This window comes from Catharus ustulatus, chromosome 11 (assembly GCF_009819885.2).
Source record: "Catharus ustulatus isolate bCatUst1 chromosome 11, bCatUst1.pri.v2, whole genome shotgun sequence".
In the NCBI taxonomy this organism is placed as follows: Eukaryota; Metazoa; Chordata; class Aves; order Passeriformes; family Turdidae; genus Catharus; species Catharus ustulatus.
Genome location: NC_046231.1, coordinates 20,888,688 through 20,911,414, shown reverse-complemented (window position 1 = coordinate 20,911,414; position 22,727 = coordinate 20,888,688). Strand labels below are relative to the sequence as shown.

At 49.0% G+C, this 22,727-nt stretch overlaps 1 protein-coding gene across 3 annotated transcripts in view; it reads left to right on the top strand.

Moving 5' to 3' along the window:
- LOC117001642 (N-acetylgalactosamine-6-sulfatase-like) overlaps positions 1–19,303 on the top strand; it is a 39,220-nt gene extending 19,917 nt beyond the window's left edge. For 2 of the 3 annotated variants that reach the window (XM_033070097.1, XM_033070099.1), the window contains 3 exons: positions 7,228–7,349; positions 15,454–15,571; positions 18,781–19,303. In XM_033070097.1, the coding sequence (XP_032925988.1) occupies positions 7,228–7,349; positions 15,454–15,571; positions 18,781–18,867 (327 nt within the window). In that variant the 3' untranslated portion in view covers positions 18,868–19,303. Of the gene's footprint in view, positions 1–7,227; positions 7,350–11,063; positions 11,165–15,453; positions 15,572–18,780 lie in introns of those variants that run through there. The other variant, XM_033070098.2, reaches the window with a different exon arrangement.
- The last annotated feature ends 3,424 nt before the right edge of the window (positions 19,304–22,727 follow it).

Below are 22,727 nucleotides of genomic sequence, written 5' to 3'. Positions count from 1 at the left end.
CACTGACCATGAGCCTCACAATTCCAGGGACAATGCACCTGTGAACTATTGAACTGGAACTTGTTGGGTTTGTGATGGTTTAAAAGGAAAGGTGTAGGAAAGGCACAGTGGAAAATACAGCAGTGGTTGAAAACAGTAAAATAAAAGTGTTTAATCTGTTATCAGCACTTCCCTGAGCCCACATCACACTGTGTGTAACATTTCATTTATTTTATTTATTTCCTGGCTGATCACAGATGTTAAGCTCTATTATTTCCTTTTCTTTTTGTGTCTTTCTTGGCTCTGAACTCTGGGGCATTTGCTGAGTGGCAGCTTCACACGTGTGCCTTGCTGAGATCCCTTCAGACAGGAACCCAGAGCTCTCAGCAGTCCTGACAGCAGCCTGGGCTTGGGGAGGGATTCTTTGCATGATTTAGTTTTTTATGGGGTTTTTTTTATTATTTTTTTTTAACTTATGGAAGGTCCTCAAGGCATCACAGGTGCAGAACTAAGTGCTGGTGACATTTGTGGATATAAAAGTGCAGGGGTTCTTTCATTGGGATGTCCTGGGGGTAGAAGGAAGCTTCAGCTCCAAGGGAGTCATTTCCATTCAGGGCTGTAAATGTGTGTGTTTGTCTTTTTTTCACACTGCAGTGCTTCAGGAGTCAAAGCTTGTTTTGCAGGGAGCAAGGAGGAAAGGAAAGTTGGCTCTAGAAATGTATTTTATGCTGTGTCTCAGTGCTGATTCCACACAGATAAAATGAGATCATTTATTTGTCTGGTGTGTGAGTAAAACCTGTTTATCACCCGTGGAGGGCTTTCCCTGGCTGGGAGGAACTGGGAGCTGCTCTGTGTGTTTGGGTGGAGGGGTGGCCTCCTGCTCTTCCCACAGGAATTCTGCTCTCCGTGGTGATAAAAGCACAAACCCACACTTCAGTGGGGAATAAATAAATCCCTGCCCAGAACTCAACTCATTCCTGCATCCCTGAGTGTGTAACAGTGATAATGGGGACCAGCTACTCCTTCCAGAGCCTCTCCCACTGAGAGCAGTGGCAGTGCTGCAATTAAGGAATATTTATTTCTTTCCAAGTCTTTGTTTAAGTGCTGTCTGATAAAAGTCAGCAATTATCCTGTACATCAGAGAGACGATTACAAATCCACTCTCTTTCCTGCAGCTTGGATCACATGAGCTTGATGTGGGGAAAATTGGAGCACATTAGTGGCCAGAGCAGCCATTAACAACACGCAGAGGAAGCTGAGGCTGAGATTTGTTCCAATTCTCCTCATGTCCTCCAGCCATTAATTACCAACCTCGCACGTTTAAAAATAGAAATAAATCAGAATGCAGAGCAGTTCCACAGCTCCCAGCCCTGCTGGAGGAGCTCCTAAGTTCACCTTACAACACAGTTCCCTCTTTCAGTGGCTGGGCTTCCCAGCTGTGTTGATATTGGACTCTGGAATCAAAAAGGCCACTTTGTTTGCTAATTCCATTTGAAAAACAACTATAAATCCATGCACATCTGTGGCATTTGGAATTCTGACTGTTGGCCTGTTTGTTCAATAAGGTTGATTTGCCATCCCAGTAGAACTCCAGCTAATGAGGGTTTGTTAATTGTATGGTCTTTAGAGGTCTTTCCTCATTGTGAATCCAGTGAGACTTGCAGCTATGAAACTCTCTGTGTGAAGGTCCCCACTCAGACCTGGGATCTGTGGTTTTCCTGTCATCCATTGGAAAGAGAGCTGGAGCTGGCCAGATGTGGCAGAACAGCTGCCTGTGCATTTTGAAGAGGTTTGTTTTATGGGTAGGTGAATATTTCATGATTTTTACAGACAGGGTTTAGCCAGCTCCCCTTTCACTTTCAGAATTCCCTTGCTAATTGACTGTGTGGAAAATCACTGGTACAGAAAACTTGCCCTGGGTTTAATCCACATTTTCATTTGAGTTTCAGAACCCCCTTTTCATGCTGATTCTGGGGAGTGCTGCCTGTGCTGGCCCTGTTTGGGGTGAGCAGGATGGAGAGGGAGGATGTGGCTCCTCACCTGCAAAGCTGTGTTTGACTGGGGTGTGAGCTGGTTCAGTAATACAGGATGTACACACAAATAAAAATGTACCAGGGAGACACAGGCTGCAGAAAGCACAGCCTAGCAAAGCACACCAGGGCTCTGAAGGCTCCTCTCCATCTGGCACTCAGAATATTTGCTCTGGAAACATCCCATGCAGGTTTGCAGCCATCCTGCAGTCCCATGACAGCAACATGCCCTTACTGGTCTGCATCCTCTGCCTTATGGCCTGGGACTAGGAGCTTGTCATCTGTCACACAGATGAATTGTGCTCTTCTGTTCTTCCCAGCTTTTGTTTGTTTATTTTTTAACCCCCAAGCAATTTTATTTTTCTAGTCTGCCTCCTGTCAGGAAGTCTTGTAGTCTGTCTCAGTGCTGGAGGATACCTTGATGCTGCCTTTTCTGCTGGATTCACTGGATTTCTTGATTCTTGAGGGGGTGGTCTCTTGAAAGCATAAAGGGAAGGCTCACTCCACAGAATCAAGTGGGAGTAAGCATTTTGTGGGACATTTTCCCTGAGGATTGCACAGGATGCTTATTTGGAGCAGCTTACCTGCCTTCCATCTATCTAGGTGGCTCATGTTTACATAATTTGACATCTCTGACATTCAAGAGGTGATAAATGGGACAGAGAGAGATGAAAGGAAGCCTGACTTGAAAAATGTGTTTGTATTTTTAAACAGTTTGATAGAGGCAGAAAAATCTCCCTCTTGCACACCAGGCTGAGTCCCTGGTGCTCCAGGACTGGTGGATATCAAGCTTTTCCATTGTTGTTCACCTTTTTTTTTTTTTTTTTCCCTTGTAGCAAAAATCAACAGTGATAAAAATAGCCACGTGTGCAGGAGCAAAGGGAGAACTGAGGATAAACCTGGGGAGAATAAACCTGGGGAGAATAAACCTGGGGAGATCCCTCTTGGACAGGGAGAACACACAGAACTTTTACTGGCAGTCACCTGTAAAATGTTGGGGGTTTTTGGAAGTAGGTGTCTGAAAAGGGGGAAAAATAAGTGTTTTCTATAAATTTACCAGAGTGGGCAGCAAATCATCAGGAATTTCCTAATTTAGTTTAGAGGAGGCACGAATGGGAGGTAGGAGGAGAAAGGAAATTTTATTTTTTCTCCGCCTGCCACCAAGAGCATCCAGCACAGAGCAGCCCTTGCACCTCCCAAGAGCCCTGATGCTAGAAGGGGGGAAAATAATGAAAGAAAAAAGGTGGAAAACGCCCTTTGGTTGTGAGAGAGGGGCTGATAACATCAACCTTTGTGCTGTCAGCTCCTCGGGAGCTGCAGCTGTGCCTGCCAGCAGCGCTTTTGTTTCAGTGCAAATGCCAGAGGGGTTACTGCAGTCAGGCTGGGCGATTGCCCTTCTCCTGCACGTGAAGGGATCGATAAAGCCTTTTCTGAGCCGGGCATGTGAAGTCAAGTAGAACCTCACAAATAATGACATTTCATTGTGGTTCTCTGAGCGTGTGAAGCAGGCATCGATCTGAGCTGGCTGTGCTCCCATCCCCGGGGGCTGCTCATCCCCGGGGGCTCTTCCAGCCTCTTAACACATTACAGGAGATTTTGGGGGCTTGAGCTGGGCACCCACACCTGCAGCTGGCTGCTCATCCCAAGGAGGATTTCACCAGAATGGCCGGGAGGGCAAGGACACCGTTTATTACCTGTGCAAAAAAAAAAAAAAAAAACACATTGCAAGTTTTAATGACCAGCTCTGCTTTGCTCCTCTCAGTGTGAAGCTGCTGGTGGTGCCCTGGGTTTTTTTTCTTTGCAGTGTGAACCTGCTTTTTGTGCCCTGGGTTTTTTCTGTGCAGACTGAAGCTGCTTTTGGTGCCCTGAGTTTTTTTCTGTGCAGACTGAACCTGCTTTTGGTGCCCTGGGTTTTTGTTCTTTGCAGACTGAACCTGCTTTTGGTGCCCTGGGATTTTGTTCTTTGCAGTGTGAAGCTGCTTTTGGTGCCCTGGGTTTTTGTTCTTTGCAGTGTGAAGCTGTTTTTGGTGTCCTGGGTTTGCTCCTCACAGTATGAAGATGCTGTTGGTGCCCTGGGTTTGTTCCTCGCAATGTGAACCTGCTTTTGGTGCCCTGAGTTTTTTTCTTTGCAGACTGAAGCTGCTGTTGGTGCCCTGGGTTTTTTTCTTTGCAGTGTGAACCTGCTTTTGGTGCCCTGGGATTTTGTTCCTTGCAGTGGTTGGTGCCCTGGGTTTTTGTTCTTTACAGACTGAACCTGCTTTTGGTGCCCTGGGATTTTGTTCTTTGCAGTGTGAACCTGCTGTTCGTGCCCTGGGTTTTTTTCTGTGCAGACTGAAGCTGCTGGTGGTGCCCTGGGTTTTTTTCTGTGCAGACTGAAGCTGCTGGTGGTGCCCTGGGTTTTTTTCTTTGCAGACTGAAGCTGCTGGTGGTGCCCTGGCTGGTGCTGGAGCAGCAGGGAGGAGGCAGAGCTGGGCTGGGGTGGCTCCTGCCAGCCAGAGCTGCTGGGCTGGAGCCAGGCTGAGGAATTGCCAGAGGGCTCCCGTTAACACAAGTGGTGATTCCATCTCTTGGCCACGAGCCCAAACTGGCAACCGGCTGTGTTTGTCTCATGTCTATATTGACACAGCATCTGTGGGCCATTTGCTCTGGAAATTAAAGCTGCTGCATCCCAGGGATGGAAAAACAAGGCAGGCTGTGTGATTGCTGAGAAGATCAGGGCTGGTGCTCGCTGGAAAGCTCACCTGGTGGGCAGGGAATGTTGTGGTTTCATCAGAATAATTGGAAGGAAGGATTGTTGGAATCTGTCCTGCAGCAAACAGGTTTCTGTGGTGTGAAAACCCTGTAAGAGCTGGGCAGGAGCTGGGCTGCTCTTGGTGCTGGGTATGGGCTCCTCTAGAAGGGAAGAGCTTCTGGTTTGGATTTCAGGCTTTGTGATGGAGCAGAAAAGCTCCAAGAGTTTGCTGGAACATCTTTGTGCTGTTTGATCAGTGAGCCCTGCAAATCCCAGAATCCTGGAGCTTGGGAAAGCCCTGCAGGGTCATGGAGTGCAAGCTGAGACATCCAGTCCTTCCCTGAGCCCCTCCAGGGATGGGGGCTCCAGCCATTGCCTGGGATAGGGAGCAGGGACAGAAATTAGGAAAGAATTGATCCCTGCATATTGGTGTGAGCAGTGTGACAGTAAAGAGCTTCCAGGGATAACAGCACAGTGGGTTTGGGTGGGGTTATCCTGGTGGGTAGGACAGGCTTGGCTCTTTTCCAGCTCCAGACATCACCAAACCTATCTATACAAAATAAATAATATGGAATTTTATATGTATTTATATATTTTTTTTTTACTCATTTGCTAATGAATAGAAAATCCTTGAAACTCTCTCTGCAAAGCACATAAAAATAGCAATATCTCATTTTATTTGCAGGGATAACATTGAAATACCTTAGAAATGTCCTAAAAATATTCTTGGGATTATTATTTATTTACCTATTTATTTACTTATTTGACTTTCCTCCACTAGACTGCTTTTCAAGAGGGTGCTTAAATTAGAGTGACAGCTTTGGGCTGCTGGCTTTAGGCAAATTGTCCCAGCACTTTCTTTCCTGGGAATCTTTGGGATTGTGTTGTGGAGTGTGGGCTACAAGGATTTCCTAGGAAACACAAGATAAAACAGAACCAGAGCAATGTCTAAACAAACACCCAAGAGAGGAAAATCTTTCACACTAAAGCATTTGCAGCCGAGGAGCATTGTACCAATTAGCAGGCTCTTAATTAAATTGCTTGTTTGATTTGCATCCAAATTATAATTTGGATGTTATGGAGGCTTTGATACCTTTTCATTAACTGGTCCTTTTGTGGGGAAAAAAGCCCACAAAAATCTCTTTTCCCTGTGTGTTTCAGAGGCCTGTGGCATCACAGGGTGGGAAGGTCAATCAGTTTTGTATCCATTTAAAGTCCATTATTGGTAGGGCCACTCCAACCTATCAAGCAACTCCCTTATTTTTCCAGTCAGTGATTCAGGAATCTATAGCCCTGTGCAGATAAATGGGATTTCATGGGCTTCTAAACTTCTTGCTTTATTGAAAAGCAGAATATTAACTGCTCCACTGACCAGCTGTCCATTAAAAACCCGGGGTATTTTTAGAAAATTGTTTGCCAATCAAATCCTACCAACATCTGTAGAGAGCTTTTTCAGTTTGTTTTCTAAGCAAATGCTACAGCTGCTTTTGCATTGAAACATTCCCATTGAGCTGCTCTCCCTGTCTCAGGCACTTTGGGATTGTGAGGAGCAGCGTGGGAGCTGGAATTGTAAAACCCAGCTTTAAAAATCCAACTGGGGCCAGGCCTGGCTGGGCTGGGCTGGGCTGGGCTGGAATGGGGGCCCTGCTTTATTGCCTGCCCAGGGAAATGAGCTTTGCATTTTTGGCTCTTGCCAGGCTTTAAATGGGCTCTGGTGGCCCTGGAGGCTGCAGGGCAGGGATTAGGGAATTAGGGAGCTCCCAGCTGGCACAGCAGGGCTGGGGGCAGATGGAGCTGGCAGCTCTGGTGCCCAGTGAGCACTTAACCCCTTGCTGCTCCCAGCTGCCTCCCTGGGACATCCCCAGGAGCTGTGCCCATCAAATCCAGGGAAAATCCCACCCTGTGCCCCCCCAGCTGGTCAGAGGCAGCAATGTGGGAATGTCTCCATTTCCTGCAGTGCTTCCATCCCCACTGTCATGCCCAGCCTGCCATGAATCAAACTGAAAACACACCAGTTTTTATAAAATTAACCAGATTTGCTTCATTTCTCAGAGAAAATGATCCTTCAGGTGCTGGCAGGGGAGTTTTCAGGTGCCTGCTGCCTCTCAGGGTGTCTGGATGTGTCACCTTTGGTTTTGATCAGAAGTGCCAAGTGATCCCATCTTCCTGGGACCTTCCAAAGCCAGAAAATCCTTTCCACGTGAATTTTTATTACTAAATGCTTCCACCTCTCAGTCTTTTGTTCTGCCATTTCATTTGAATGAATGTTTTATTTGGATTATATTTTTATAAGACAAGAATGCACAGCCTTACTTCAGCTCTTATGTCAGTGCAACAGCACTCACCTTATTTTACTCCACCAAAATGTGGAGATTGAAGTGGTGATTTAAAATAATCCTGAGGTTTGCAGGTGTTTGGCTGGAGAAAGTGGCATCAAATCAAGTTTTGCTGCATCACCTTTGATGACCTCTCTCCTTTTTCCTGCAGGGCATTGATTTCTGTCCTGGCCAGAGTGTGGCTGGAGTGACAACACACACCCAGGAGGAGCACACTTACCTGCCCCTGCTCTTCCACCTGGGCAGGGACCCTGGGGAGAAATACCCTTTAAGGTGAGCCATTTCAGGGGGTTTCATGAAAACTCAGCAGTGTCAGTGTTCAAAATTTATTTGCTTTTTAGCTGGTTCTTGAAATCTGCTTAAAAACTGTCCCAGAAAGCCATGCTGGGAAATAATGGCTTTACTACTCAGAAGGAAAGGACCAAACCTTGATTTGGTGGTCAGGTGAGATGGGTGTGCACATGAACAGCCTGGTTCTGTGTCCTGCAGCCCCTTGGGGAGGAGGAAAACACCAATTCTGGACAGGACAGGGCTGAGTGCAGCCCCTTCAAACAGAGCTGCTGGGGAGCTGTGCCTGGAGCTGGGAGTGCTGGGGCCAGGGAAGAAAAGGCAGTGCTGAGTGGTGCTGGCATCTCTGCAGGGCAGGCTGCTGACCTTCAGTCTCCTAGCCCAGCTCAGGGAGCTCCTCCAGAGCTCTTTAGCAAGAGGACTTTGTGCCCAGTCCTGCTCCTTCCTCAGGCTCTCCTGTCTGAATCCATTTTCCTCTAAGCCTGCTATTGTAATATTTATCTCTGGCACACACCATGCCCTGAGAGATTCCCTGAAGGATTTATGCAGTCAGCAGCCAGCAGAGCCCACAAAGAGCCCTGTCACCTCCAAAAAACACTGCCAAGGTGTCCCCACCTCCCTCCTGCCCTGCAGCAAACCCAGGGACACAGCCCCATCCCTCAGCAGTGGCTCTGACAGGGAGTGTGGGAATAAATCAGGAGGAAGGAGTGCTGCTGGTGCTGCCTGCCCACAGCTGGCTTTGTGCAGCAGCCTGCAGAGGCAGAGATGTTTCCTGAGCTGACAGGGCTGCAATTACTCAACTGCTTTGAATAATTGAGTGGACACACTCAGCCCATTCCTTCCAGAGGGGCTGAGCCTGTGCTGTCCACTGAGTGTTTGCACTGGAGAGAGGAGGGGAGGGGGAACATTTCCCTTCTCTGTCGTTTAACAGAGTGCTTTGGAGGTGCATCAGCAGTGGGTGAAGCTCTTTGGGAGCTCTGCTCCCTCTGCATTCCAGCACTAATGAACAAAGCACAGCTGCAGCTCCAGGGCTGGGATCAGCTCACTGAAACTGGAGTGGGGTTCCAGGTGAGAGCCAGGCTGTTGAACAATTGTTTTATATCCCAAGGGCCTGGAGTGCCAGGACACAGGGAATGGCTTCCCACTGCCAGAGGGCAGGGACAGGTGAGAAATTCCTCCCTGTGATGTGGGCAGGCCCTGGCACAGGTGCCCAGTGTCCCTGGCAGTGTCCCAGGCCAGGCTGGACAGGGCTTGGAGCACCCTGGGACAGTGGAAGGTGTCCCTGCCATGGCAGGGGTGGCACTGGATGGGCTTTGAGTCCCTTCAAACCCAACCATTGCAGGATTCTGTGATTCTGTTTTAGGAAATGAGTCTATAGAAATATTCTCTTTTTCCAAAAATCAGAAAAATGAATAGCAGTAACTGAGCTGCTGTGTGTGTCACTTTTGTCACCTGCTCCAGGTCACCCTGCCTTGCCAGGGGATTGCACTGGGTGATCTCTAGAACTCCCAACCCTAAATACTCTGGGATTTTGGGATTCCTCTGGATTTGAGGCAGAGGAGCTCTCTCCTCAGGGGTGTTTGCAGCACCTGTGATTCCTCTGTTCCTCCCCACCACCATGGTGTGAGCACTGAAATAAATTCCAGGGTTCCAACTGCAATCATTTCTCATATGCTTGCATTGATTTTTTGGATATTCACAAGCTGCTGCCTTGATTGAATTTTATGGCAGGATTCTGGAGAGCTGTGCTGGTGTTTGTTATGCAGCCCCTAATAGAAATCCTCTTTTTAGCAAACCACTCTTCCTTTCTCCAGCACATTCTGCTGCCATTGTCTCCTCTCTGGTCACAATGGAAAACTCATGGGAAGTGGGTCTCCTCTATCGAGTGTGGTAATTAAATTATCCTCATTTGTGGAGCTGTTCCTGGTGTGTATTTTTATTTAGCTTAATTATCCCCCTTGGCAGGGAGCCTGCTGGGAGTCCCCACACTAATGTTTCTCCAAAGGGAATCCAGCATCCTGCTCCCAGCCTGCATCTGTCTGTCCCTGTGTGCTGCCTCTGCTCTCCCTGCCTGCTTCTGCTCACTTTTTATTGCATTTATTCCTTATTTAGTGCAGCCTTTTCTTCTCCCTTGAAAAGATTTTAATAATCTGTCACCTCTCTTGATTTACAATGAGTTTGGAGTCATGTGCAGGGCCAGCAGCAGTGGGTGTCACTGCTGCTCAGGAGGGCCTGGCACCACAGGCACCTCCAGAGGGATTTGCTGCTTCTATATTTGGGATTTCAGGAATCCCAGCAGTAGCACCCCTGATTTGCAGGGTGGTGACACTGCAGGGCACACAGGGACAGTTCTTCAAGGCTGCAATTTTATGGATTCAGGGAATATTTAATATTATTAATAAATACTATTTGATATTTAATAATAAATATTTAGATTGGACCCCTAGGACCATCACCTGGCCCTGCCAAGCCCACCACTGTTTGGGTCAGCACATGAGGGTTGGAACAAAATGAATTTAAAAGTTTCTTCCCACCCAAACCATTCCATGGTTGTTATTCTATATTAGGAAGATGAGTGGATAGAAATAACCTATTTTTCCAAAAACCAGACAAAGCTTTTCAGTCTTTGTGGCTGCTGAAGGGATCCCTGAAGACCCAGCAGGGAACAAGTTCAGCTCCCTGGGACTCTTGGTGAGGCAGGACAAGTCCTTCCTCTTCCTCCCCCTGCTCTCTGCAAACACTGCCAGCACAGGGAGCTCCCACAGGAGCTCTGTCCATGCAGTGCAGAGCTGCTCAGGCAGGTCCTGGCAGGTCCTGGCAGGGTGCAGGGTTCCCTCCTTGTGCTGCATCCCTGCCCCCAGCTGCTCTGGGCACCTGTGCCAGGAATTCCTTCCCCATATCCCATTAATCCTTGTCCAAAATCCCTCTCCAGCTCTCCTGGAGCCCCTTTAGACCCTTGTGTAGGAGTTACCTCATCCTTGGTGCTGAGAATTAAACCCTCTGTGCCTTTTTGTCAGCTCAGGGACACAAAATCTCTCCTTTTTTATAGCTCTCAACTTTAGCTAAGAATGTGAGTTGGGCAGCACAGAAAGCAGAAGCATTTCCCTGAGTCTGGGCTTTGTTTCCTGCCTGGATGCAATAACTGCCCTTGTTACCAAATTTATCCAAATGCAGAACTAAAAGATCTGATAAGTTTTTCCTTGGCCAGATTCTGTTATCTTTGGGCTGTGGTGTGTGTGTGCTGAGTACCACAGAGGGAACTTCTTTCTCCAATGTGACAAATTCAGTAAAATTATCTCTTGGTACCATCTCCACAAGCAGTTGTCAGTTTAATTATCTGAGATTATTGTTTATACAGACATTTACTGAAATACTGCATTACCAGTCAAGAAGAACACAAAGATTTTACATATATTTATATATACATCTAAAAAGGAAAGCTGGCACAGGTAAAAAATACATTTAGTAAAACACCTGATGCAGCCTGAAGTACAAAAAGTATTTTGAAGCCAAAGAATTTATAACAGAAATCTTTGAGATGCTGCCAGTTTGAGCCAGAGGTGCAAAGCTTAATAACAAGTGAGGACAGGGTAAGTGGAGCCTCTCACACCTTGTTCTTACTCCAGGTTTGTAGCAGCTTCTGCTCTGAGCAATGAGTTTATTGAATTATGAACATCAAAATTCCTGTGTTTTACTTAGGGCAATGGATTTTACTATTATGGAAGAAAATGGAAGTGATAAGGCTTGGTTGATGAACATAATGATTTTAGAACACATTAATTAAGAAGAGAGCTCACAAGTGCCTATTTCGAGCAGATGGAAAATTCAGGAAATCATCAGAGAGGTAATTGCAGTGGTTATGGAGCCAGAAAAAAAGGGAAGGAGCTCCTGAAGGGAAGCTAAAGGGGAAAGGATCTGATAGAAAAGTTGCCAGTCTCACCTTAGTGCTCAGGGCACAAACCTGGCTGTGAGAAGGTGCAAAACAGGGGGGAAATGTGAATAATAACAAAGAGCAAGGATGGTGCCCAGGGGAGATGCTGACTCCTCATCTTGGAGAAGGGAAATGGCACCAGCTGCATTGCGGGGCTGAACTGGCAGCTGCCACAGGAGAGGTGACACTGAAAGTGTGGAAATTGGGGCTGAGGAGCCTCAGAGGTGGCAATAAAAACCAGGGAGCACCAACCATGTGCAGAAGCAGGTGAGCCTGGTGGGACTGTACAGAGCCAGCTCAGAGGGGAGAGGGGGAAATAAAATCCACCTGGGGAGGAGAATCATCAGCCTGGAGACTGGGAGTGGACACAAACACCTCTGGGTCTGTGGCTGCCCTTTCCCAGCCTCTGGGACCAAGCTGGGACTCAGCCCTCAGGTGTTCTGGGTGGAGTGATGCACATGAGAAGGAGTATTGAGAGAAAATAGCTGTACAAACCAGCTGGAAAAAAAATGCAAAATGCAGTTTGACATGGATGTCATCATCATCTTCCTCAGAGACAGAAGCAGGCAGTGCTGCAGCCACAAGAACACAGTACATAAATTGTGATTTAGGGATGGCACTGAAAAGGAAACTTGAGGAAGAGCAGAGCAGCAGCCAGCAGGAGGATCAGTGAGGGCTGTTATTTCCTGTGCACACCCAGGTGAAGGCTTTGCTGCTCCCTGCACCTCATCCCCTTTGCCATTTCAGTGCTGGGGCTCCTGGCAGTGAAATCAGCAGAAAGGCAGGACTGGGAGCTGGGCAGGGAAAGTTCCATGGAAATAGGTGAGCAGCACATGGCATCTCCTGGCTGCAAGGGGTGTGCTGATCATCACAGCTTGGACTCTGAGATCCTGGAGGCCTTTTCCAGCCTGAGTGATTCTGGAATTCCAAGGTTTCCCATGGCTCAGTGGCCACATGCCCCTCATGCTTCCAGGGATGCTGCTGGACCAGAGGTGACTTGGGGTGAGAGCCACCTTCACCCTTTGATTCCTCTTTTATTTTCCTTTGGCTCCTCACAGTCTCCCCAGTGATTCCAGCAGCAGAGCCCCAAACCTGTCTCTGCCTCCTGCATTGTGCAGACCTTAAATTGCAAATAAACTTGATAATAGAGGAGAGGAACTGAGGAAGACTGAGTAATAAGACTTGGATGCCATGGTGCTGCAAAGCCTCAAAGCACTGATAACAGATAAAATCAAATTATCAGAATCTGGGTGTATTTCACAATTAAAAATAATGGTTTTAATTAAAATAATTCCAGGGGAGAAGGAAGTAAAGTATCATTAGCCACATTTTATGCTCTTCCCATAACTTCATATCAATCTGAGAGCTGCTGTTCCTAGAATCATGGAATCCTGGAATGGTTTGGATTGGAAGGGGCCTTTAAAGCTCATCCTGTTTAAAGCTCATCACCTTTCACTAAACCAGGCTGCTCCAAGTCCTGTCTAACTTGGTCTAGAGCTCTTTGTCAGGTTTCTGTGAATCCCATTATGGAATTTTTTTATAATATTTTGTTGCAGTCCTCTCAGTTACACCACAGCCCCTTCACTCCCAGGACAGAACCAGCAGGATGAGGTGTAAAACCTCCTGAAATCCTGCAGAAAACGCTCCTGCATTTGTTTGGGTGCTGATCCATTGGAGGGTGCATTTCATGGTGGCACAGAACGATGGCCAGAGCTGAAAGCAGAGGATGAAAGCAGAGCTGTGGCTGTGTGTGAGACAAACCCTCCTCCCTGCAGAGCTGCATTTGCTGCGAGGGCACGCTGGGGTTAAGCAGCAGAGCAGGTTCCAGGAGCTGTGGGGGGAGGATGGGAGCAGATTGCCAAGGCACAATTACAGTAAATGAAGGAAGCACAGCCCACACCTGTGCCTGGGACCCCGAGCTCCAATCCAGCCCTGATTGCATCTCCAGGGACTTCCCGGAGGTAAAGTGTCAATTAGTGTAATGACCCTGGACTTTGTCCACTCTGCTCCCTCCTTCTGAGCGTGGAATAATTTCATGGACGCTGGGGGATCTCTTTTAGCAAACTCCTCACAACACCACCTGCTCACCCTCTCATTCTTGCACTGCTATTCCCAGCTCTCCTTGCCGGGATTGCTGAGCTGGAATACGAAATGCAGCTGGCCCCAGAGGCAGCATCCTCACACACAATGGTGCCCAGACACCTGGACTGATAATTCCACCTCTTTTTGGAGCTGGGAATGCAGCAAACCTGGCCCTGCAGCCCAGGCCTGCATATGCATTCCAGGAAAGGATGGGACTCCAGGTAGGAGAGGTTCCCAGCTCCCTGAACAGCTCACACTGATTACCATGAGGTAATTATCCCCATCTTACATGCAAATTCCAGGCACTTTTGCAGATTTTGTCTCAATATGCACTTGCTTAGGGCTGGAGGCAGTTTTAACTCCTGTGCAGTCAGTAAGTACTTCACAAATCCATGGATTTGTGGGATTTTGGGGCATGTTGTGGAGCTGAGCAGAAATATCTGAGGAAAAACTGAGCCATGGAGCCAAGGCAGAAAAACCAAGCCCTATGGAATGGGGTGAAGAAAAGAAAACCAATCTCCATGGAGCAGGGTTGGATGGGATATTGGGAAGGAATTCCTCTCTGATGGTGCTGAGGCCCTGGCACAGGGTGGCTGCCCCTGGATCCCTGAAGTGTCCCAGGCCAGGCTGGAAGGATTTTGGAACAGCCTGGGACAGTGGAAGCTGTCCCTGCCCATGACAGGAGTGGAATGAGATGAGCTTTAAATCCCTCCCAACCCAAACCATTCCAGGATTGTCAGATTCTACGAAATTCAGGAGCTTCTCAGGATCCTCTGGATTTCAGGGTGGTCCTTCAGCTCTGTGCAGGATCCATCCAGCTGGGTGTGAGAGCAGCAGCTCCAGCTCCTCATCCCACGTTCCCTTCCGGCTCTCTATCAGCACAGCTCAGCCCAGCCCCACAATCAGCCTCTCCCTGGCTGCCTGCCGAGCTGGGATATTTATAGGGTTTACTGGAAAGGCTTGGCACATCCCTGGCCTTCCAAATGTGATTGTTTTGCAAAGAAGGAAATTAGCTGGAGTGTGGGGCTGGTGGCCAGCTTGGCCTGGGAGCAGAGGGAGCCCGAGGTCAGGACCCAGCTGCATTGTTTCTTTTATCTTCAGAAGGAATTTGCAGCTCTCTGTGGGGTTTTTGGTGGTTTTTTTTTTTTTAAGTGACTCTTAACGTGATGGACAAAGAGAGATCATTGTTAGGAATCCTGCTTGTTAGAAATACTTGAGATATTAGTGAAGTGCACCCTGAGCCACTCCAGCAAATACCTGCTGGAGGAGTCCATGGGTCAGGATCTGGACATTCCTGACCACATTTGGGGCAGGGCAGATGGGTCCCAGCTTGCAATAATCAAGCTGTAATGGAAGAATGTGGATGGGGCAGAACCTCAGCATGTTGTGGAATGGGGGAGGTATTCTCATCTTGGACAAGGCCCTTCTATTCTTCTCCTCTCTGTTTGCATAATTTGAGTTCATTTCCTTGGTGGCTGTGGTGTTTAACTGGCCCGGGGTTGTGTTTGAAAGCCTTCCTGAGAGCACTCTTGTAAAACAAAATATTGACATTCCCTTCAACAAACGCCTCCACCCGGGGCAGGTGTTCCAGGAGAGCTCCTGGAGGAGGGGGATGAGTGTGGAGAGCTGCTGACCTCAGGTGGAACATGCTGCAAGGGTTGCCTTGGGAAATTTCTGTCCTAGGCTGTCTGGGAAAGTGTTTGTCCTGTGTCTGGGAAGTCTCCCTTGATCATCATTTAAGGGACAGCTCAAGGACAACTCAGAAATGCCTTTTTATTTGCTAAGACAACTCCCTTGGGAATCTACATGAGATCTGCATGAACAGGGAACATCCAGGGCCCTGGACCAGCAGTTTGGAAAGCTGAGCTCTGAGCCAGGTGATTCCTGGGGAGGACAAGGCACTGCCACCCCTGCCCTAAGCACAGCCTGGATTTCATTCCCTGCACACCATGGGCAGCTGGCAGGATCTTTCCACATCTCCTCCTCCTTGAGGCCCAGGGAAAATCTTGTGGGCCAGCCTGGTGATGAGGACAGCAGAGTGAGGCCAGCAGTGACCCCTGTGCTTTTCCCTTGCAGCTTTGCCAGTGATGAATACCAGCGGGCTGTGGAGCGCATCTCAGGGCTGGTCCAGCAGCACAAGGCCTCCCTGGTGCCAGGCCAGCCCCAGCTGAATGTGTGTGACCAGGCTGTCATGGTGAGTGCCCAAAGCACAATGCACTGGGGAATCTTTGAATTAAAATACATTTTGTAAAGGTTTCATAAAGTGCCAGTGTTGGGAAGGGGTGGAGAAGAAATGCATGGTCATGTGTTGGTGGCTTCCTTGATTAGAGACAGGGCAGATCCTTCTTTTCCTTTCTAATCCCCTTCTGCAAACCTCAGAGTCCTGGAATCATGGAATCCTGCAATGGTTTGGGTGGGAGGGAATCTTAGAGCTCATCCAGTCCCATCCCTGCTGTGGGCAGGGACACCTTCCATCATCCCAGGCTGCTCCCAGCCCCATCCACCGTGGTCTGGGACATTTCCAGGGATCCAGGGCAGCCACAGCTGCTCTGGGCACCTGTGCCAGGACATCCCCACCCTCACAGGGAGGAATTTTTCCCCAATATCCCATCTCCCTCTTTGTCTTGAGTCTAATCTGTGCCTCATTTTCAGTGATGTATCTTTGGTCTTGCTCTGTCTCCTCCATGCCTGAATTTTCCAAAGTCTTCATTGAGATTTTCAGGAGCATTTTCAGTTCTGTTTTCTCTTTCCAGTCTCCTGTTGGAAAGTTACAGTTTGGCTTCCTTGTCAAACACTGCTTGGTTTGTTGAGAACCTGGGAAAGGAACTGGATTATCTGGGGGAGGTTGTCACTCGACAGGAGGTTGTGTCTTCTGAGGGAATGTGTCTGTGGGCTGACAGACAAAATAGTAACAGGCAAAATCTTCTTACAGACAAAATCTTGAAATGGGCTGTTACAAAATAGTAACAGAAATAATCTGAATCAGTCAGAACCTGCTGCCTCTGGTCTGTCACCAGCAAAGAACAAAACGTGGAGCTGTGTCCCCTCAGTAACCAGGCAGAGATCTCCCTTAGCTTTGTCCCATCTCTTTATTTTTGGATGCTAAATAGGAAAAAGATTTGAGGGCCCATTGTTTCTGTGTTGTTTTCTTTCCTTATTCAACTTTTCCCTTAGTGAACACTGTTCTCTGCTCCTCTGGGACCTTCTGGATTCAGGCACTGTCCCCAGGGCCTGGCTGCTGCCAGAGCCCTGCACTGCTAAAGAATTTCTTCCCAAACTGCCTCACAAATTGAAGGCCACCAGAGGCAGAAAGTGAGCTGGGGGATGCTGATCTCAGGAGAAATGTTTCAATCCCAGCAGGAAACATGGGCAGTGTTCAATCTGTGTGCACTCCTCACAGGATAACTCCATGGTCACTCCACCAAAATATCCAGCACAGAAATGAAGATAAGCAAATCTTTAGGGAGTGTGGCTGGGGTGGATTCCAGCCTAAATCTGTATTTGGGTGATGCTGGGGCATGAAGATCACTTACTGCCACTATCTCCTGACACCTGTTTATTTGATAAGGGTGTTTGGTGTATTTGGGAGAGAGGAGAAGAATTGTCTTTGCTTACACATAAACAGAGTGTGTGCAAGTGTTTGAGGAAGTGCCCAAGGCCACAGAGGGACAGGACACAGGGAATGGCTCCCTCTGCCAGAGGGCAGGGCTGGCTGGGATACTGGGCAGGAATTGTTCCCTGGGAGGGTGGTGAGGGGCTGGCACAGGTGTCCAAGACCAGCCTGGATGGGTTTGGAGCAGCCTGGGTTGATGGAAGGTGTCCCTGCCCAGGAGATTTAAGGTCCCTTCCCACCCGCCCATTGCAGGATTGCAGGACAGCAGATGGATCATTGTGCAGCTCCTGCAGCCCAGGGTTGATGGGAGCAGGGCAGGGGAGGTGTTTGCAGCCCATCTGTGCTGGATCCCAGCAGCAGTGTCCAGGGAGCTCCCCCAGAGCTGGCTCTGCTGGGTTTTCCTGCTCTGGAAGTGTGGGAGAGGCTGTTCCTGCAGCCCAGGCTGGCCTGGCTCACTGCACACATGGTGTCCCCAGGGCTCCCAGCACAGAGCAGCAATGGGACTGGGGCTGCAGGAGTGCAGCACAGACCATTTATTGTTCTGCTTTTGCAAAAGAACAGACATTTCATTTTGTGTGTTCCTTTGGCTCTCAGTTCCTTCTGCAGAGCTCTGAATTTTCCAGCCGTGGCTGCACATTTGAAAGCAGAGGAACAGATTTAGAAAATGGCATTAATTGTTGTGAAAGCCTGCTGAGCCCTCGGTGCAGAGGTGCCTCCAGCACAGCTCCTTCTGTGTCTGCTCCTCTGCAGGAATAGCTGGTGTCTCACTGCCATCTGTTGTCAGCTCCATGGATTAAAAACCTGCTCCAGTGGTTTTATTTCCCTGGGGTTGAGCATTTCTTTTCTATAGGAATTTAATTCCAAGAAAACAGAAATACTTGCAGGGTAAAAATCAACAAAATGAAAGGCAAGAGGTCAGTGTTGAACTGGCCTTTAATAGGAGACAGCAGGAATGTCCCATGGATGGACAGACCTGAGAGAGGCAGGGACAGACAATGAGCACAGAACATTCCTGAAGGCAGAATGGGAATTGTTATCTGCCCTTCCCATGACCACAACCCCAAATTTTAAATGGCAAAACCCCAATGAAATTACAAATGTTGATTAACCCAAATTCTTTCCTCCATTAATCCCTCTGGAAGCTGAGGTTGGCAGTGGATCTCCTTGCTGGGTTCCTTTTTCTGTTCTACACATTCAGGTAGCTCAAGAGACGTGGAAACAAGGAAAACAAATAGTTTTGGTGTGGAGTAGAAGAGGTGTCTCAGGAATGCTTCCTGCTCCATCTGCCCATGGATTCATCATCAGAATGCTCATTAAAATACCAACATTCTTATCTCTCTCACACCCTTGGCCTTCTGCTGCCTTTTGCTTCCTCAGGAAAGTGCCTGGATATTGCAGTGCTGAGGATGGGAGCTCCCCTGGAATCCCAGGAAAAGTGGGGGTGTCACCAAAACCTCCTGCTCTGCTTGCTCTGTGCTGCTGCAGGAGGGGCAGGAGGGTCACCAGCATCCCAGCAAGCTGGACTGGGAGAGGCCAGGAAGGACTGGGGTGTCCCAGAGGAGGGAATCATCTCCTGCCCAGGATTTGTAGCCTTTCCCTGCTTTTATTTGAGCACTGTTTGGAGTGAGGAAGTTTATGAGCCCAGAGGCTTGGGCTGCAAGAGGAGTTTCATTTTTCAAGCAGCACATAAAAGTGTCTCTGTGAGGATCATAAAGAGCTGTTTGGGGTGAGAGCCTAGCAGATACTTGGTGTGAATCATCTCTCTGTCTCTTTCTGTTTGTTTTTAACAGAATTGGTCCCCTCCAGGCTGTGAGAAGCTTGGGAAGTGCCTGAAAGCACCAGAGTCTGATCCTAAGAAGTGTTCTTGGCCTCACTGATGGCTGCAGCCCCCCAGAGTACCCAGCTGGACATGCAGTGTGCAGTGCCTGCTCCTGTTGGCACTCCTGTTTACACAGGAAGGGTGTGATGTGTGCATGATATCATCACTTGCTCTTCCAAAGGGGCCAGTGTTTATATTCCTCATGCTCAGGGTTTAGCCTCTACTCCTCTCTTCTCCCAGTTCTTTCCCTAAATGGTAACTCCAGTGAGGATTGCTTCAGCTGTAAAAGCTCTCTGGACAGCCACGACTCTGCCATCACTCCAAAATGCCAAGGATCACTCCTGCTGCTTCCAGCCCACCTTGCTCCCTCCCAGCAGGAGCCATGGGACAGGTCAGGAAACTCAGAGCTGCCAGAGAGCCCTGCCCACACTGCCCGTGTTCTGTTTGCCTGTAACTTGTTGTTTTAACATTTGATTTCCGTTGTGAACTCTGGACATCAACTTGTTTTTCCTTTCTCCTGAAATTTGTGAGTTCTGGGTGCAAACAAGGGATCCCTCCTGTTCACAGCTGAGGGGGTTGGAATGCCCTGAATTCCTTCCTTGTGTAGCTGCAGATGTTCCCTGGGTTATGGTGTGAGGGATGGTGAGGAGTGTGTTCAGGTAAGTGTTGGATTGGGGTCCCAGCCCCTGCCAGTGCCTGAGGGAGCTCCAGGAGAGCTGGAGAGGGACTTTGGAAAAGGGCCTGGATTGCCAGGACACAGGGCATGGCTCCCACTGCCAGAGGGCAGGATTGGGTGGGATATTGGGAAGGAATTGTTCCCTGGGAGGGTGCTGAGGCCCTGGCACAGCTGTGGCTGCCCCTGGATCCTGGAAGTGTCCCAGGCCAGGCTGGACAGGGCTGGGAGCACCCTGGGCTGGTGGGATTGGGGTTGCACTGGGTGAACTTTCAGATATTTTCCAACCCAGAGCATTCCAGGATTCTGTTGCCTAATTGCTGGTGCAGGACATTTGTGGGGAGCTGGGGGTGAGGTGTTCATTTCAGGGCTTTCCTTCATTTCCACAAATCTGGGTCTAAAGCTGGTCCAAGCCACACTTCCCATCTGGTGCTCTGGGCCCAGCAAGTGCAGGCTCAGAAATGTCCCTTTGCCTCAGCCCTTAACTCCTGACCCCATTTCCAGCACACTCTGAGGAATTCTTGTGCAAACTTTCCCCAGGCTGGGTGTAGCTCTCCTTTAGCCAGAGTTCCTGGGGAGCTCAGAGCCTTTCTCAATTCCACAGGGCAGAACCCTGCTCTGCCTTGGAGCCTGTTCCACACCCTTCCCTGTCTCCAGTAAACCTGTCTGGAATAAAATCAGCTCCTCTGAAAAAAAGTAAAATCAGCTGGAGGGAGCCCTGAGCATGTTTGGGTTCAGACTGAGAGGGGAAGTTTGGATTGGATGCAAGGAAGGAATTATTCCCTGTGAGGGTGCAGAGGTGCTTGGAGCACCCTGGGCTAGTGGAAGGTGTCCCTGCCATGGCAGGGGTGGAACTGGATGAGCTTTTAATCCCTTCCCACCCAAACCATTCCATGATTCTCCATGTGTCCCACCAACAGCTCTCCTTCCACCCCTGCAGTCATTCCCACAGAACATGTACACAGTACATCTCTGGGTGATGTTGTGCTGCCTTAGGAAAATCCAGGTGCTCTGTACCTGGAAACAGCTCAAACTCCTTCCCAAGATAAACTTGGAGCTGCTGGAGAGCTCTGCTTCTGTGCCAACTGCTGTGCTCTGCTGGCTCTGGGCTCTCCCTGCTTGTTCCTGCCCTCCTGCAATCCCAAACACTCCCCATCCCCATGGTTTCTGTACCTGAAATCCCCTCCATGGCAATTCCTGGTGTGTGTCTGATGAAGCTGGACAATCCCATCAAACTGGAACAAGAACAGCATTTGAGTCAGCTCTTGCTGTTCCACCTCTCAGAAATCCCAGCCAGCATTTCAGGGATCCCTGCACATCTGCAAGTGACATTTGTTTATAGCCCACATTGCTCAGGGTGTTCCTAATTGTCATTCAAGTGTATCATGGCATTTCCAGCTCATCCAGAACATTCCTCCTTGTTTAGACACAGCTCAAGGCTTGGGAGATCTGGCCAGCAGCTCCTCAGAGGTGAGGTGAGGGCTGGGAGCAGTTGTGGCTCTGCCAGCACAGGACACCAGAAAAAAACAGATAAAACCAGAACTCCCCATTTCCTGGAGCTGCTCCACCTCTGCTTTAGGATTTCACCATGTCCAGGGAAGGGAATGGAGCTGGGAAGGGGCTGGGAATCCTGAGGGAGCTGGGAAGGGGCTGGAGAATCCTGAGGGAGCTGGGAAGGGGCTGGAGAATCCCTGAGGGAGATGGGAAGGGACTGGAGAATCCTGAGGGAGCTGGGAAGGGGATCCAGCTGGAGAAAAGGAGGCTCAGGGGGAATTTCTGGCTCTGCACAACTCCCTGACAGGAGGGGACAGGCTCTGCTCCCAGGGAACAGGAGCAGAGTTGTGCCAGGGGAGGGTTAGGTTGAATATCAGGGAATTTTATCCATGGAAAAAGGGAAAGCATTGGCACAGGGCAGTGGGGAATCCCCATCCCTGAAGTGCTGGAAACCACGTGGATGTGGCACTGAGGTGAGCTTGGTGCTGCTCTGGGCTCAGGGTTGTTCTCAGTGATCTCCAAGGTCTCCTCCAACCTCAGTGACTCTGATTGCACAGCTCTGTCACCCAGCCCTGCATTCACTACAAAGCTCCCACCAGAGGAGGGAGTCCATGGCTGCAAATCCCTGGCAATGCTGGCAGCCCTGAAAGCCTTGGGAGGAAACAACATTCTGTGGGATTTTGTGCTGCTTAGGAAGAGTTCCCCCAGGATCAGAGCTGGGCCCTGGCCTGGCCACACTGCTCAGTCCCCAGAATTTGTTCTGGACACCTCCTCCCTGTCCCCTGCCTGCTGCTTCCTCCTTTTCTCTCCCACAGCTGCACTTTGAAGATCCTGCTTTGCCCCTGGAACTTGCTCTGAGCAGCCACGGGGTTTGTCCCCCTGTCCCAGCACAGCAAACCCTCATTCCTCCCTGGAATGATCTCAGGAGACACATCCTGGAGGGAAATTTTGCACTTGAAAGCAAGTAAGTGAAGCCATGCAGTGTCTGTTTAGAATAACAGGACATGAAGCAGATAATAAATAATCAGGGTTTAATGTGACAAAGCTTCTGCTTTAAATTTAGATAGGAATAGTTGTTTTACAGCTGGATTATAGGAGGAATTTAAAATGAATGCCTTTCCTAAAAATGTACAGATTTAAAAGTTGTGAGGTGAAGAACTAATGAGGAAAAATAAATTTAATTTATCAGCAATGCAGTCTGTGATTTCACCTGTAAGCCAAAGGAGTCACCCCTTGCTTTGGGGCACTCTCCCAGATTCACCTCCTGGATCATGGGCCTGACTGGGGTTAAAAATAACTTGGTTTGTTTTCCTGGAATTATTTTTACCATGGATCAATGTCCCAGCCCACAAGTGCAGTTCAGAGGCTGGGGGGAACCAGCCCAGGGCTGGGGATGGTGCCTGCAGCCCCCACATCTGCCCTTAAAAACCATCCCAGCTTGGGAACTGGGGCTGGAGGGATTTCCTGCCCACCCAGGGCCCTGCAGCATCCACACTGCTCTGGTGGTGCCTTCTGCTCTCAGGCTGGGAGACAGAAATGCCAAAGGAACGCTGCAGTTTGGGGCTGTGATGTTCCTTTCTTTAAGTTTATTATGCTGAACGCTAAAAGCTTAATATCTTCCTGGCCTAAGAGCCCAAAGAATTTCTTTCTTGCCTTTAATTTCCAATTAGCTGAGCCTCTCAAGCCTCCCAGCTCTGCCCCTGAGGCTCTGTTATCATCCCACCCTCCGTGCAGAGAAGCTTCCGAAATGG